Genomic DNA, 13,013 nt, shown 5'->3' with positions numbered 1-13,013 from the left:
TCTGATCTAAATGAACACGATGCCGTCCACTTGGTGGCCAGAGACGACTTCGAGGCTCTAACTCGAAGGAGGTCCGTAGTTTATACTTCAAGTGAAACTTGATTATCCATGGTTGTACTTGCTTCATACATGTTAGACCCAGGTCCAGTCGCCATATTCACATGCTCTCACAGAGAGAGAGAGAGAAAAGCCTGCTCGCTTGCAGGGATGAGGACTAGACAGTGGCGGACGCGAGTACGGAGAACCGATGCTCGAATCAAGCTTTGACAAATTGGTCCCTATCCGCTCCTCCGACTGTGCTGGGTCGACCGAGCCTACTATCCTTGGGCAACTCTGGCCTGAAAAGCTGGGTAAAGCGATGTATGATCTGCTGTTCACCCTTATTGTGCCGGTACACGAAGGTGACTGACCTATATTGTATTTGTTTGTGGATCAGGAACGAACAAACATCATAGCTCCTACGAAGTACTAGTAGCATCGACTGTCACGATGCAAGTGTCATTGCATGAGCGTTGCAATTTGCGAGGCTTCGGAACCTGCATGGTTCGAACCGACGCTACCGTACGATCAGGCGCCAAAGGACGGGAGACTCCATCCGCCGTCGGGATGTCGGCAACGGTTCTGCGATCTTGAAAGATCACTCAGCAATTACGGTGCAAACTGTAAGTGATTGATCAGCAGGAATCTGATTCGAATTGGGCACGATGGGAAAAAGGTGAAGCTTCCGTGTCGGGAATGGAGGCATGCGGACTCTGGACAGAAACGGCGGTAGTGCAACCCCTAGTGCTGTCTAGCAATAGCCATTACGCGAAGCACTGAACACAGCTCCAAGCTTCTTAATCAATATGGGTCGTGAGGACTCAGTGGTACTGGTGGTCCCTAGTAACTGCTAGGTGCCAGTGGGGTTATCGGAGCCGAGGGTCAGAAATGCTGCATGCGCGTCGATATTACTGCGGATGTTGGCAGTAGCTACTACGTACTAGGATCCTCAGAACCATTTACTCTCACCCGGGCCATACCAGGGTGGGGAGTCAGTGCTCACTGATCCATAAGGTAGTAGATATTAACAATCAAGTACGTAGTATTAGTTCGTAGTATTCGTTCGTTGTGGGCTACAAATTTGTTTATCAAGTCGGACAGGACTCGAGCACACGTGTAAGGGTTCATCTACCTAGGTAATCCGATCTGCCATTGTACGTTACTCAAACAGACAATGTTATTATTCTGCATCCGAGGCTCAAACTATTCCCTTCCTTGAATATCCGCGATAGCTCCGCAGCGGCAGCGGGAAGATGATTCGCTTCATATTCGAAAAAAAACTAATATGCCTCGTCCGAGGTCGTACTCGTAAATTGCCGCAAAGTGCGAAGCAAAAAAGAATAACAACGGCGCCTGTAACCTCGCTTGATTAGTTGATGATCTAGTTCCAGTCGATATTGACATTAAGCCTGGACGGTACTAGACTCATTCTCGGCAAAGGTTTAACTTTTAAAATTTAGATTGCTCTAGGGAATAGGGATAGTGCCTCTATCTATAGGAACTGAACGGATGGCTAAGTGTCTTGACCTTGAGGTATAGATTATTAATTTATTAAAGATTGATTGCGCAATTTATGTCGAGGTATGTTTTTAATAATAAGAAGGTTTCATGGCTGCATATGCGATTTGCGTACTTTTGATACTCTAGAGAGGTAGACACTGCTGAAATTCCTACGGCCGAAGGATCGGAATGCGTGTAGTATTCCAAACCAAACACCTCTGATAATGGTAGGACGGGTGGACGATGCCTCTTATTATTGCCGGTAGCCAATATCTGTTACTATTACCTTGGTCTAAAGGTGGTTAAACTCCTGTCTCAGACCGTTGGAGCGCTAGTCGATCCTTCGGAGAACCAAACCAGAAAAGAGGTTTGCTGCAATTCTTCCGAATCGCTGGTGTTATTTCGTCTCCTTATTAAGGCGCAATCTAGGAGAATCAATGACAATATGATTCTCCTTTAAGATTGACTGCTAGTCTGGATGGAGACCAGCTCCCGCTAACCAGAGTATATGCGCGGCAGATGCAGTAGCCGGATGGAGTCAGTCCATGAACTAAGTGTTGATTTGTAAATACAGTGGCATCGAGGCCTTGTGTTTAGATAATCCTGGGCGAAATATGACTCTCTTTTCAGCTTAGGATTTGCAACTGGTTTACTCAGACAGAAATAATGGAATGTCCATAATCAAGCCGATTTAAACAGAACACAGTTGAATATGTGGTCCTTTTGTGGGTGCAATTGTGCACATTTGAAGAAAAGATCATCTCCGTCCTTAGAAAATTTCGGTATATGTTCGGGAAAACTGGATCTGGTTGACTTAGCCGCGCCAATAATGATGCTGGTTGCACCGGTCCTTTATCCAGATTGGGCAGATGGTCTGACGTTCTACTAGTTTTCTTCTGGGTCTTTTTCTGAGTTTCCATCTTCCAATTGAGTTCAGACCACGGTTGATGTCGGAGTCTGAAGCCTTGAGCCTCTCACGCCCGGAATTTGTCACCGAGGGCGACGATCATGATTATGGCGGCTTGGTGAGACAGTCACAGCAACCAGGATTGGCGGTTTGAGGCTGCTAAGATAAGGCTGTCAGATCAATCAATGACGATCGGCCAAAATTAGGATAAAAGAAAGAAAAGAAAAGAGATCGAAGAAGACTGGAGACGGGACATGGACCGGAAATTCCGAATATCACGATGGACGGGCACGCAGATCGGATCGTCATGGCCCTCAGAGCTGGGCTTTCTCCGGGATGTGCGCCGTAGACCTAAGTACATTAATACTTAAAGTTAAGACTGAGATTACTCCGTAGACGCAGTAATAAAATAAGTGAGAGACAAAGGACCTTTGCTCAAGCCCCAACTCCTAATTCTCGATGCCTTTGGACTCTTCGAAGTTGGATTGAACCCACTTTCGACGGTTGCCCGATACTAGAATTGGCACAGTGGGTTACGAGGTATTTCACCGAATGGCTGATTGAAAGAGCTCTGGGTCCAGTCTAAAGATAAGCCCTGTGGGAATCTGGCTCCGCAAAGGAGCCTAATTCTGGATAGGTTGATTTGGCTGAGGAGCTGCGGAGCACCACTTCCACTTCTCGGTGGATTCAGGATTCGATCTTCCCCATCGGCTCCATCGACGTTCAGAATTTCTTCCCCCAATCCAAAAGCAAATAATAAACCTGAAGCCACTGTCTGGCCGACACAGAATTGGGAAATAATGGAACCTCCAGGATCAGTGGCGTGAATTGAATCAACATTCACTCCGGCCATGTCATGGTGAAACTGTCCTCTTACACGCTTCGGCACATACCACGGGCTGCATCTTCCATAGATAATAGGCATACAGGTTTACAGCTGTGGAAAGGTGCATGGATCGTAGGTTGTAAATGACGAGGACCAGTTGAACTGCCGTTCCTTGAGCCAAAAGACAGTCCGGCATGGTAAAGACAAGTCGGCAGTAAGAACAAAGTTATCTACAAATGCCGTCCCAAGGAACAGGCTCGTAACTAAGTTCCACCTGGGGGATGAGGATGCTCATTAGGTATCTGCTCCGTAGATACTCCATTCTGCGAAAGGCAAATCACTGATCCTGCTGGATCGGAGATGTTGCTTACTTGGGTTGCGAAGGAACGGGGCATAATAATTGAGATTACGCGATCATTTGGTGGCTCTCTTCTCATCCTTTATGTTGTAAAGGGAACGATATAGACTGTAGTTGTAGGTAAGCTTCAATAACTAGCAAGAACGAGTGTATCACAATAAGTGATGTAGACACGCGTACTGTTACCATATTCAAGGTACAGGAACAATATGATCTTACGTAGGCATTAATGTCATGAGAATACTAGGTAGCCTCCGCAGTGAATTGCATGATCAAGATCTGCAAATCAAGTACACGTCTTTCTCAACTCGACTCTGCTCTCTAGCCTATCGACGTGTTTGAGAATCCATGCGGATCCTTTGAGCATCGGTCTGATCTGCCAACGCCACCTTGTTCCAACTGAATTCCAAACACTGGGACGAAATTTGGATGGGAAATAGTCGAATATTAAGTTGATTGTCCTTCAAGGAGCAGATATTGACAAGTCTTGGGTGATCTCCCAAGTAGGAGGCATTTGCGTCAACCAACGAGGATACCTTGACTAACAGAAATGATAACCAGAATAATCATCATATTATTTATTATCATTATCAGTTGACCTGGACTAACACTAACAAAGGCAGAGCTATACTTCCCTCATTACTCTGTACTGTACCTACTTCTCTGACACCTATCTTTTCCCTTTCCCTTTCTTTTCTATCTAGACTACAGTCTGGAATATTTTTCTTTTTTCTTTTTTTTCCCGTTCCTCTACTCTTTTTTCTTTACCTTGCTCAGTTCTTCCCTGTTCTTCCCCGTTGACTTTTCGTCCCAGACACCCCTCCGCCTCCATTCGCTTGTCTACTCCGCTCCCCTGGTCTTGTACAGGGGGAACCCTGTACAAGCGCATCCTTTCCAACACCAACAGAAAGCCTTGCCGGAGCCACTACTACACCCACTACGTCTGGACTCCCTGTAGCAAATCATCCTCTGACTTGTCCCGTCAAGATCTACCGCGGAGACGCTATTTCTTACTACTTAGGGTTCTTTTTAACTCCTTTCAGTGGTAGTTATCTTCCGACCAACCCCAAGGAAGCCTAGTCATTGAGGGTGCGTATAAGCGGCTCCCAAGACTCAACGGCTTTTGCTCTCCGGGCAGACTTGTAAAGAAAAGGGAAAAAAAAAAAAAAATAAAAAGGAAAGGAAAGAAAAGAAAAGAGAGCGAGAGTCTAACGGGAAATAGAACAGAGAGAGAAGATAATTAAGAAGAAACACAGGAGGATCCCGACACTCTGGTCATTCCGGCTGCGATTCTTGCTCATCGCTCACTGTCCTGCTTGGACACGGAGTCTACCGACACACAACTAATCATTATTCTTTCTGTTCCTCCTGTTGTGTTGTGTCCTTTTTATAACCCCTGTCACCAGCTGCAGCTGGCCAACGCTTCTTCATACTACCCTAATACCCTTTACCAAGAAGATCCTTCGTCCCCTGGTCTAATCATTACGCTGAGAGAGTGGTTGAGGTATGGTTTGAAGCACTTGGAGCAAGTAATTCTGACCCACAATCCGATATCATCCTCAGCAACACTGTTGCTCAAGGTTCCGGACGATCCACGGAGATTCTACAGCAATCCTGCTATGGATGAGTCGTTTCGCCAGGAAAGTTTCACGACCGTTTGCACCATGATCATGGCCATCTAGATGCATCCGTCGCCTCGTGCTTCTTCCTGTCCCACCTACCAACGTGTGTATGTGGGTTTTCTACTTTGAGTTCCCGTGGCGCAGACTCGGTTTGATAGTATAACCGCATTGTCAACATTGCCTTACTCTGAGGAGTTATTAAATTGCTCCGTGCAAGCCTCTCTTCGCAGTTAGAGGATCTTGTTCAGTCGATCATTGAGAGGATACTGTGTCTTCTAGGATAAGACAAAGCTATAGAAGCTACGCAGGGGGTTTCTTTCGAAAAGAGCCTTTGTCCATTACACAAATACTTCCTTTTTCATCGGATATCAAGACGAGCAGCCGGGGGAAGGAGACCGTATCCAGAGCCAGCCTCATCGTCGTCCTTCTTTCGTCCATTCAAGACCCGTTCCCTTGTCGCTCGCTTATACGCTTCATAACTCTCGAGAATCCTTCCTTTCAGGCCAGCCAAGATCGAATCTCGCAGCCCGCCGGCCCTCTCTCGATTCTCGCAAAAACCGACGCCGGAGACTTGATGTTATCAGGCGTTCTACCTTAGATTGCTTCGAGATCAGCTTTCCGTTCATGAACGTCATGTCGGCCTATTATGTGGGACCTTTCGGGCGTATGTTACCTGTTACCGACCGAACCTCTCCGAAAAGGGAACCAGAGCGTTCAGCTAACGAGCCAGTATCTGGAAACCATCCCTACCAACTTCCACCACCGCGCACATTGGAGTCTCTGCAATTTGGAACAGACCCCTTTATGTCCCGGCGAAACCATGAAGGAAAAGGAGACTCCCGACTCGGCTCAAACGCTCTTGGACATCAGCCCGTCGTGAATGAACAGCTTCCTTCCGTCAGCGAGCTGTTGACCCCATCCTCTCGGTCAAGCCAATCGGTGTCACCTCATCGCTCACGGCTGTTCAGTTTTTACCATCCTACGGGCGAAAGCCCCAAGCCCGGTCAGAGTTCACATACGGCGAGCCATCATGATACCGGTCTTGTTCCACGAACACCTCAAGGGTGTCCTCAAGGAGGACCCGACGCCCGCGCAGAACCCTTCTCGCGGCCAACAGCCGGAAATTTGCCTTCTCTCTCTCAGATGTCCATCTACACACCCGGAAACGAGGCTCGTATGCATGCGGGTATCCGTACAGATGTTCCACAGCAGCAAGCGCACCACTCTCCCTTTACACCCCAGCGTCATGTGAGTCACGATAAGGAAATAAGGGAAGAGAATCCATCACCTGTGGCTCACGATATTGGAAGCGCGGCAGCAAATCAACCGCAGACGGCCCAAGTCCGTCCTCACGTGGTCGACGAGCGGTACATAGAGGGTGAAGGCTGGTGTTACATCTACGCTGACGGGTCCCATTGTCCCAAGACCATTGACGGTGTGCCTGTAAATGCAAACTGGGGCGTAACCAAGGCCGGAAAGCCGCGAAAAAGATTGGCACAAGCCTGCCTTACCTGCCGGGAGAAGAAGATCAAGTGCCATCCTAATCTCCCAAAATGCGACCAATGTCAGAAGTCGGGAAGGGAATGCCGGTTCGAGAGCGCGTAAGTGACTAATATAAGACCTTTCATTTGCATAAATAGAATCTCGATGCTGATGAAATGGTCCTACAGACCACGAGGGCACCGCGCAGCAGTGAAAGCCAACACGCATGCCAACAGATACGATACGAGAGACTCCTCCTCCTCTTCCTCCTTTGTGGGCCATCGCCCTTCTAGCTCAGCCAACTCGATCTACTCCGCCGTAAGGGCTTCTGAAAGCTCCGCATCCCTTCCTGGCACCAATTCACAGTCGCCAATGTCTGACGCCTCCATGCTTACACCCCCTGCCATCAACAGTGCGCACGAACCTGGCTTGGAATCGGATTCACTTTACAGAGCGAGACGACAGAGCCTCGGCAGACCATTTACTGGCGCAGAGGATCTGAACCGACGGTCCGTGGAAGGCAATTCAGCCCGTGCTACGCCTGATTACACTGAGATCTTGATGGAAATGAGAGATCTGGACCCTCACGATCCCCTGGCGCATGAGTGGAACACCGATCCTTATGAAAACGATGCGGAACTTACGACTCACTACGTCGAGAACTATTTCACTTATGTGAACGACAGCTTGTATTATATCTTCCCCAGAAGGCGCTTCCTTTTGTGGTTAAGATCGTGTCATACGAAGTCGCTGGAGGACAAAATGCTTCTTTACTCGATGATGACATTGGGAGCGATTTTCTCGGATCGGCCTGACAGGCTTGTGGCCATGAAGAGGGCCTCACGCACGGCCCGCTACGCCGTGGAGCATAGTCGTCATAACCTCTCTTTGCAGCTTGCACAATCTCGGATTATCATGAGCCTTTGGTATTACGCCATCGGCGCTCTGGAGAAGTCCTGGGATGCAGTTGGTGCTGCAGTTCGAACTGTATGTGGATTGCGGTATAACGTTGAGTTGGGAGGGGTTATTGTGGATCGAGACCGGATTTGCGAGTATGGCTTGCATCCCCAGGCCCTAATAGAATGCCGTCGTAGGACATTCTGGGTCGCCTTCTTGATGGATGTGAGTGCTCTACTCCTGCCGTCAGGGCAGTTCGATCATTGGGTGCCAGCTAACCATTTTTTCTTGTCTTTCTGTCTAGCGCCTGTCATGTTTTTATTCATCAACTTCAGCATTCATTCCCTCACAGACGGCTTATCTTAGAATGCCTTGTCGCGAAGAAGTCTTCGAGGCTCAGCAATATACGACTGTACCATACTTTCAAAACTTCCTCAACCAGCCGCCCGCATCAGTGGATGATGAGCTCTCGGAATTGAGTGCCATGGCGCTTTTGATAGAAATGGTATCTCTTTGGGGAGAGGTGGCGGATCACGTCCTTCGTCTATCACTGCTTCCAGTGGAGTCATCTACTACACCTTTTGAGGAATTCTACACCACAATCTGCCAGCGTGCAGACGCTTGGGTTGTCAGGCTGCCGGAACATTTGAGGTTCAGCACCCTGAATATGGAGCGAAGCGTTCGGGCAAGAAAACCCGATCCATTTTTCTCGATACATCTGTTATATCATGCGACGATGATGAAACTGAATAGACATGCGCGGGGTCAAGACTATCGTGCAGAGTTTGTGAGCAGGCAGGTTCGCATGGCTAGGACCCATGCAGCAGAGACCCTGCGAATTGCTCTCGCTTTGGCATATTACACGGGTGAATATGACGCATCGCGAATCGCCACGGACTCCGCACCCTCGCAAGCGACTATTCTCAACCCTTTCCTAGGTTATGTGATCCTATCCGCAGTGGATATCCTTAGTGCGGCCGGATTGGTAGCTGATATACCCGAGTGCGCCAAGCTCATCAGAGGTGGCCTTGAGGCCGTCAAGGAGTTTGGTCGTTTTTGGGAGGGCTCGCTGCCATTAGTGACTCTCATCGAGACTCGTCTGGAGCCATTGATCGAAATCCTCCACGACCCGACCAAGCTGGACCACAAGACGGTGTTTGCTGCAAAGGGTTATTCCCTGGACAGCCGGATCCAGAAGCAGCAGTCCCCAATAATTGATGATCTTTTCTATGGCGCTCTGCCCCATGACAGACTATTCAGCGCGTTGGGGCCGGAAGACGCTTCATTGACAGAATCCAACATACTCTGGATCAGAGAAACGGACTGAAAGAGGGCATTGTACTTCTGCTCTCTCGTTGTCCATGCACCTTGCACTGTTACGACCTGTATTAAAAGATACGACTCTTTTCTTCATTGTCACCAATACCCGGGTTTGACCCGACTCCATTTATAAATTAAATGTCTATCTGGTGAACGATTTCGATGGCCTATATTTTGCCAGCTTCAAAAGGCGTACCAAATTCATGTTTGAGCGTTTTAAGCGATGACGACGGGTTGGGGTAGTTTGCTGTGCGCATTGATGATGATGTATACTATTGATGAATCTGATGTCTAACGCTTGATTCAAAAAGACATGGAGAATAGTACCTAGCAAATGGTTTGTCTTGATTTCTGGGTATGATATCGCTCGGTATTCGATGATTCGTAGATCTGATGATCGCACCTTTTCTTCTTAGATCCTTACTCAATACAGTAATGTGAACTGCAGCCACGTTTTGCTCCGTCAGGCTCAAAAGTTGAGCTATCCAATTTTTCAGAAGCACCATTGATTATGGCTGTCGCATGGCGCGTTTTGAGCCCCCTATCTATATGAAGACGTAATAGATCAACTGGCTTCAATCACTCAAGCTATACCTTTTGCCATAAAGAGTCGGTTTTCAGCCGATATCCATTCAAGCCCATCCACTTGTCAGTCTACCTTGACTTTCAGCTGTCAGCTCTGTCTCGAGACACGATATAAACGAGATAATCCGAATGTTACCTGCTACATTCGATGAACTTGAGCTTTACATGAGTTGGCATCTTATTTGATGATCCCACATAGCACGAATGGAATAATGGAAGAAGGGAGAACGAAAACAAAGGCGGAGACGGAGCAACGGCATCCCGGAACGCCGTGCACTTGTTTTCTCCCGACGTCATCGAAGAACAGAAATGAAGGGAAAGCGGACACAAGGCGTCACGCAGTACAATTGCAGTTTCTCCACGAGATAAGAAAATGGACTGCCGGTGCTGAACGCGCTAGTGGAATCTGTGCACGCGATTCTTACCCACGTATCAAGGTCCGGTTAGACGTTCTGGCGTGCGCTGCGGTGCGCTGCGTCAGCTACGATGTCCTCCGCCAGCGAGGACTGGGTAGGAGGAGGGGGGGGAGCGGACACCGATGACACACGGCCCCAGCGGACGAGATACGCCTCCGGAAATGGTGGTGATTTGAATGAAGACACGGACTACAGCATGATCATGTCCTACCCCGTTGAAGAAGAGGACTACTACGCCCTGCTAGGCCTCCGCCGGACCCCCGCCCCTAGCGATGCGGAGATCCGCTCCGCGTACCGCAATCTCACACTGAGCTTCCACCCGGATAAACAGCCGGCGGAGCTGCGGGAGGCTGCGGAGCGACATTTTGCGAGGATCCAGGAGGCGTACGAGACGCTGCTTGACCCGAAGAAGAGGGTTGTCTATGATCTCCTTGGGGCGGAGGGGGTGCGGAGGGAGTGGGGGGCTGGAGGGGCGATGGGAAGGGGTGGGGAGGTGCAGACGCAGATTGGTGTGAGGGTTCAGACGCCGGAGGAGTTTCGTGGGTGGTTTCTGGAGACAATGAAGAGGCGGGAGAGGAAGGTGCTGAATAGTTTGGTCCAGAGTAGGGTGGGTTCTCCCTCTTCCGTTTCCTTACCCTTTGCTGTCTTGCTTGGGCTTGGTGCGTGATGTCGTGCTGACTGTGGTGTGGAACGGTAACAGGGCTCGCTGACTCTCGGGGTTGATGCGTCAAACATGATTGAGGTTGACGAGGATGCCGGGGAGGTGTATATTCATATTCCCTCTCCCAGTTTGTCTTCCTACGCTATCAGATACTCGTTTAAGGCGCCGCTTCCCTCGCCGGAGGCTCTCTTCGGAACAGAAGAGGCTGAGGACGAGGACGAAGATGAAGCGCCTGATGGCAGATCGACTCCGCAGAAAGTACATTCATATCTGGAGGCTCAAGGGCCTGAGATCACGTTTAATGCAGGAATCTCTGGCAATCTCCGGCGCTCTTTTCGTAAGATGCAATTTCAGATTGAGGATGAGGGGACAGTGACGCGAGCGGTATGTCCAGATACATACTGTCTTCCGCAATCTTGTTGGACTGTTCTCTAACTGTTCAGCAGGTTCCTTTACCCCTGTTCATTGCAGGAAGAGACATCAGTCTGGGCGCCGGCATAAGCCAACGCTTTGGAGATGTCGCGAGCATGAAAGGGATTCTGGCCAAGCGCCCTTTTGCTTTTCTGCGAGACTCGGCCTTTGCGTTGAACGCGGCAGTCCTGCCGACTCCGTTGTTGCAAGGAACCATAGCCACCGCAGTTCAGCCGATTCCAGGGACGAAACCATTCCAGGTCAACACGAGCGCCATTATCACCAACTCTCTCCTAAAAACGCCACCTATACTTGCACTGCAGGTGACAAAGGAGATTGGTGAAAGGAAGCATGCCTTCTGCTCTTGGTCGAGCGGTACCATCTCCTGGCCAAAGGTGCTGCAGGTCTTATTCAGCCCGATTGCCAACCTTGGCCTCGATACGGAGTCGGCCATGGAAATGACTGCTTTTGTTCAGCCGAGTCAATTTCAGCTGGGATTCTTGTCCGTTCCCAAACAAAACAGAAATACAACTGTGCTGGGTGATGGTGAGGACCAGGCGGCTGAGGAGGAGGAGGATGACGAGGAGGCTGAACTTAGGCAGATTCGCAGGAAGGCACGCAGCGAGGCAAATGCTGCCGAGTCTTGGCAGACGGTGGTCACTGCATCACCTGAGGAAGCAGGACTATCCTTCACCTATGCTCGGAATATCTTCAATGGCAAGGCAGCCAGCGAGCTTGCTCGCTCCGAGTGGAGCTCCGAGGGCCATTATTCTTTGCCGCCCGCGAGCGAGCCTCGGTCTGTGCGCGTTGAAGTCCGGAGCTCGGTGAATATCGACCTGTCCCTAGCCTGGAACATCTCCGGCACGCGCCAGGTAGGCAGATTCACCCGTGTGGGCTTCGGTGTTGGTGTCCAAGGAGGCCGCGGCCTCGTCATGACAGCCTCCTGGAGCAGGCTCGGGCAGAAGATCAGTCTCCCCGTTGCGGTCTGTCCGATGGATGCCGTTAATGCAGATGCCGCCGCGCTTGCAGTCATCTTCCCATGGGTGGCTTACTGCGCACTGGAATTCGGATACATCCGCCCAAGAGAACGGAGGCAGCGCCGCCGCGCCATTGCTCGGCGGCATAAGCAGCTGAAGAGGTTGATTCCGAAGAAGAAAGCGGAAAGCCAACAGGCAATCGAACTTATGGCCGAACATGTACACCGTCGGCAAGCGAGGGAGGAAGAGCAAGGTGGCCTGGTCATCACCAAAGCTGAATATGGCCATTACCCGTCGCCGAAGAGGTGGACAAATGACAGCGCTAACGCCGCTAAGGATTTGGAGCTTGCTGATGTGACGATTCCTGTCGCTGCGTTGGTGGATCACGGCCAGCTGGTGATAACAAAGGACACAGTCAAGGCCAGTATCATGCGGTGACGTTGTTATGGACTTCACTAACCGTTCATTAGTTCCAAATTCTTGGCTTCTACGATCCCGCGCCTCTTCTCCCGAAGAAGCTGAAGATTTGGTATACCTATCGCGGAAAAGAGCATTTTGTGGAAGCAAACGATTCCGAGGGCATTGCATGTCCTATGCGCACGCATCTACTTGGTTGAACGAAATCTGATCTTACTTGATCCCTTAACGTTCTCTTTCATATTGTCTCTACTCCTATAATCATCGCCTCCTCTCCTCTCCCTTTGCGATTTCACCCTTATCCCATTCGAGTCATCTTGTCGCCCTCAAGAACATCTCCCAAGACTTGGCTTTTTAGATATGGCCATATCATTTAGTGAGTACCATAGACATGTCAGTCTATCTCTATTTGAAGGAAATCGTGAGACTGGTCACTTTGTTCTTGGTGTTGTTAGTGTACAATGTTGTACAATACCACAATTACATAGTTATAGAGATTGCCAGCAAGAGCACAAGTGTATTATCAAACAAGAAATTCTATAACTTTTGGTCTATAACTTTTGGCTATCAGCCTCCAGTGCTGCAGGAGATTCTG

General features: G+C 49.5%; 2 protein-coding genes across 2 annotated transcripts; both read left to right on the top strand.

Annotated features, from left to right (window-relative positions):
• Positions 1-5,876: 5,876 nt before the first annotated feature.
• Positions 5,877-8,958, top strand: Aspvir_004741 (Zn(II)2Cys6 transcription factor; the record flags this gene model as incomplete). Its single annotated transcript, XM_043267963.1, has 3 exons — positions 5,877-6,853; positions 6,923-7,856; positions 7,936-8,958. 3 exons carry the CDS (start codon positions 5,877-5,879, stop codon positions 8,956-8,958), a joined length of 2,934 nt encoding a protein of 977 aa, XP_043123898.1.
• Positions 8,959-10,022: 1,064 nt separating this feature from the next.
• Aspvir_004740 (J domain-containing protein) lies at positions 10,023-12,618 on the top strand (the record flags this gene model as incomplete). Its single annotated transcript, XM_043267962.1, has 4 exons — positions 10,023-10,559; positions 10,653-10,997; positions 11,060-12,421; positions 12,472-12,618. The coding sequence occupies 4 exons, from the start codon at positions 10,023-10,025 to the stop codon at positions 12,616-12,618; spliced, it is 2,391 nt and encodes a 796-aa protein (XP_043123897.1).
• Between the last annotated feature and the right edge of the window lie 395 nt (positions 12,619-13,013).

Source organism: Aspergillus viridinutans (genome assembly GCF_018404265.1).
Source record: "Aspergillus viridinutans IFM 47045 DNA, scaffold_2, whole genome shotgun sequence".
NCBI lineage: Eukaryota > Fungi > Ascomycota > Eurotiomycetes > Eurotiales > Aspergillaceae > Aspergillus > Aspergillus viridinutans.
Note: the sequence above shows the minus strand (reverse complement) of the source record. Positions and strands in the feature narration are given on the sequence as shown.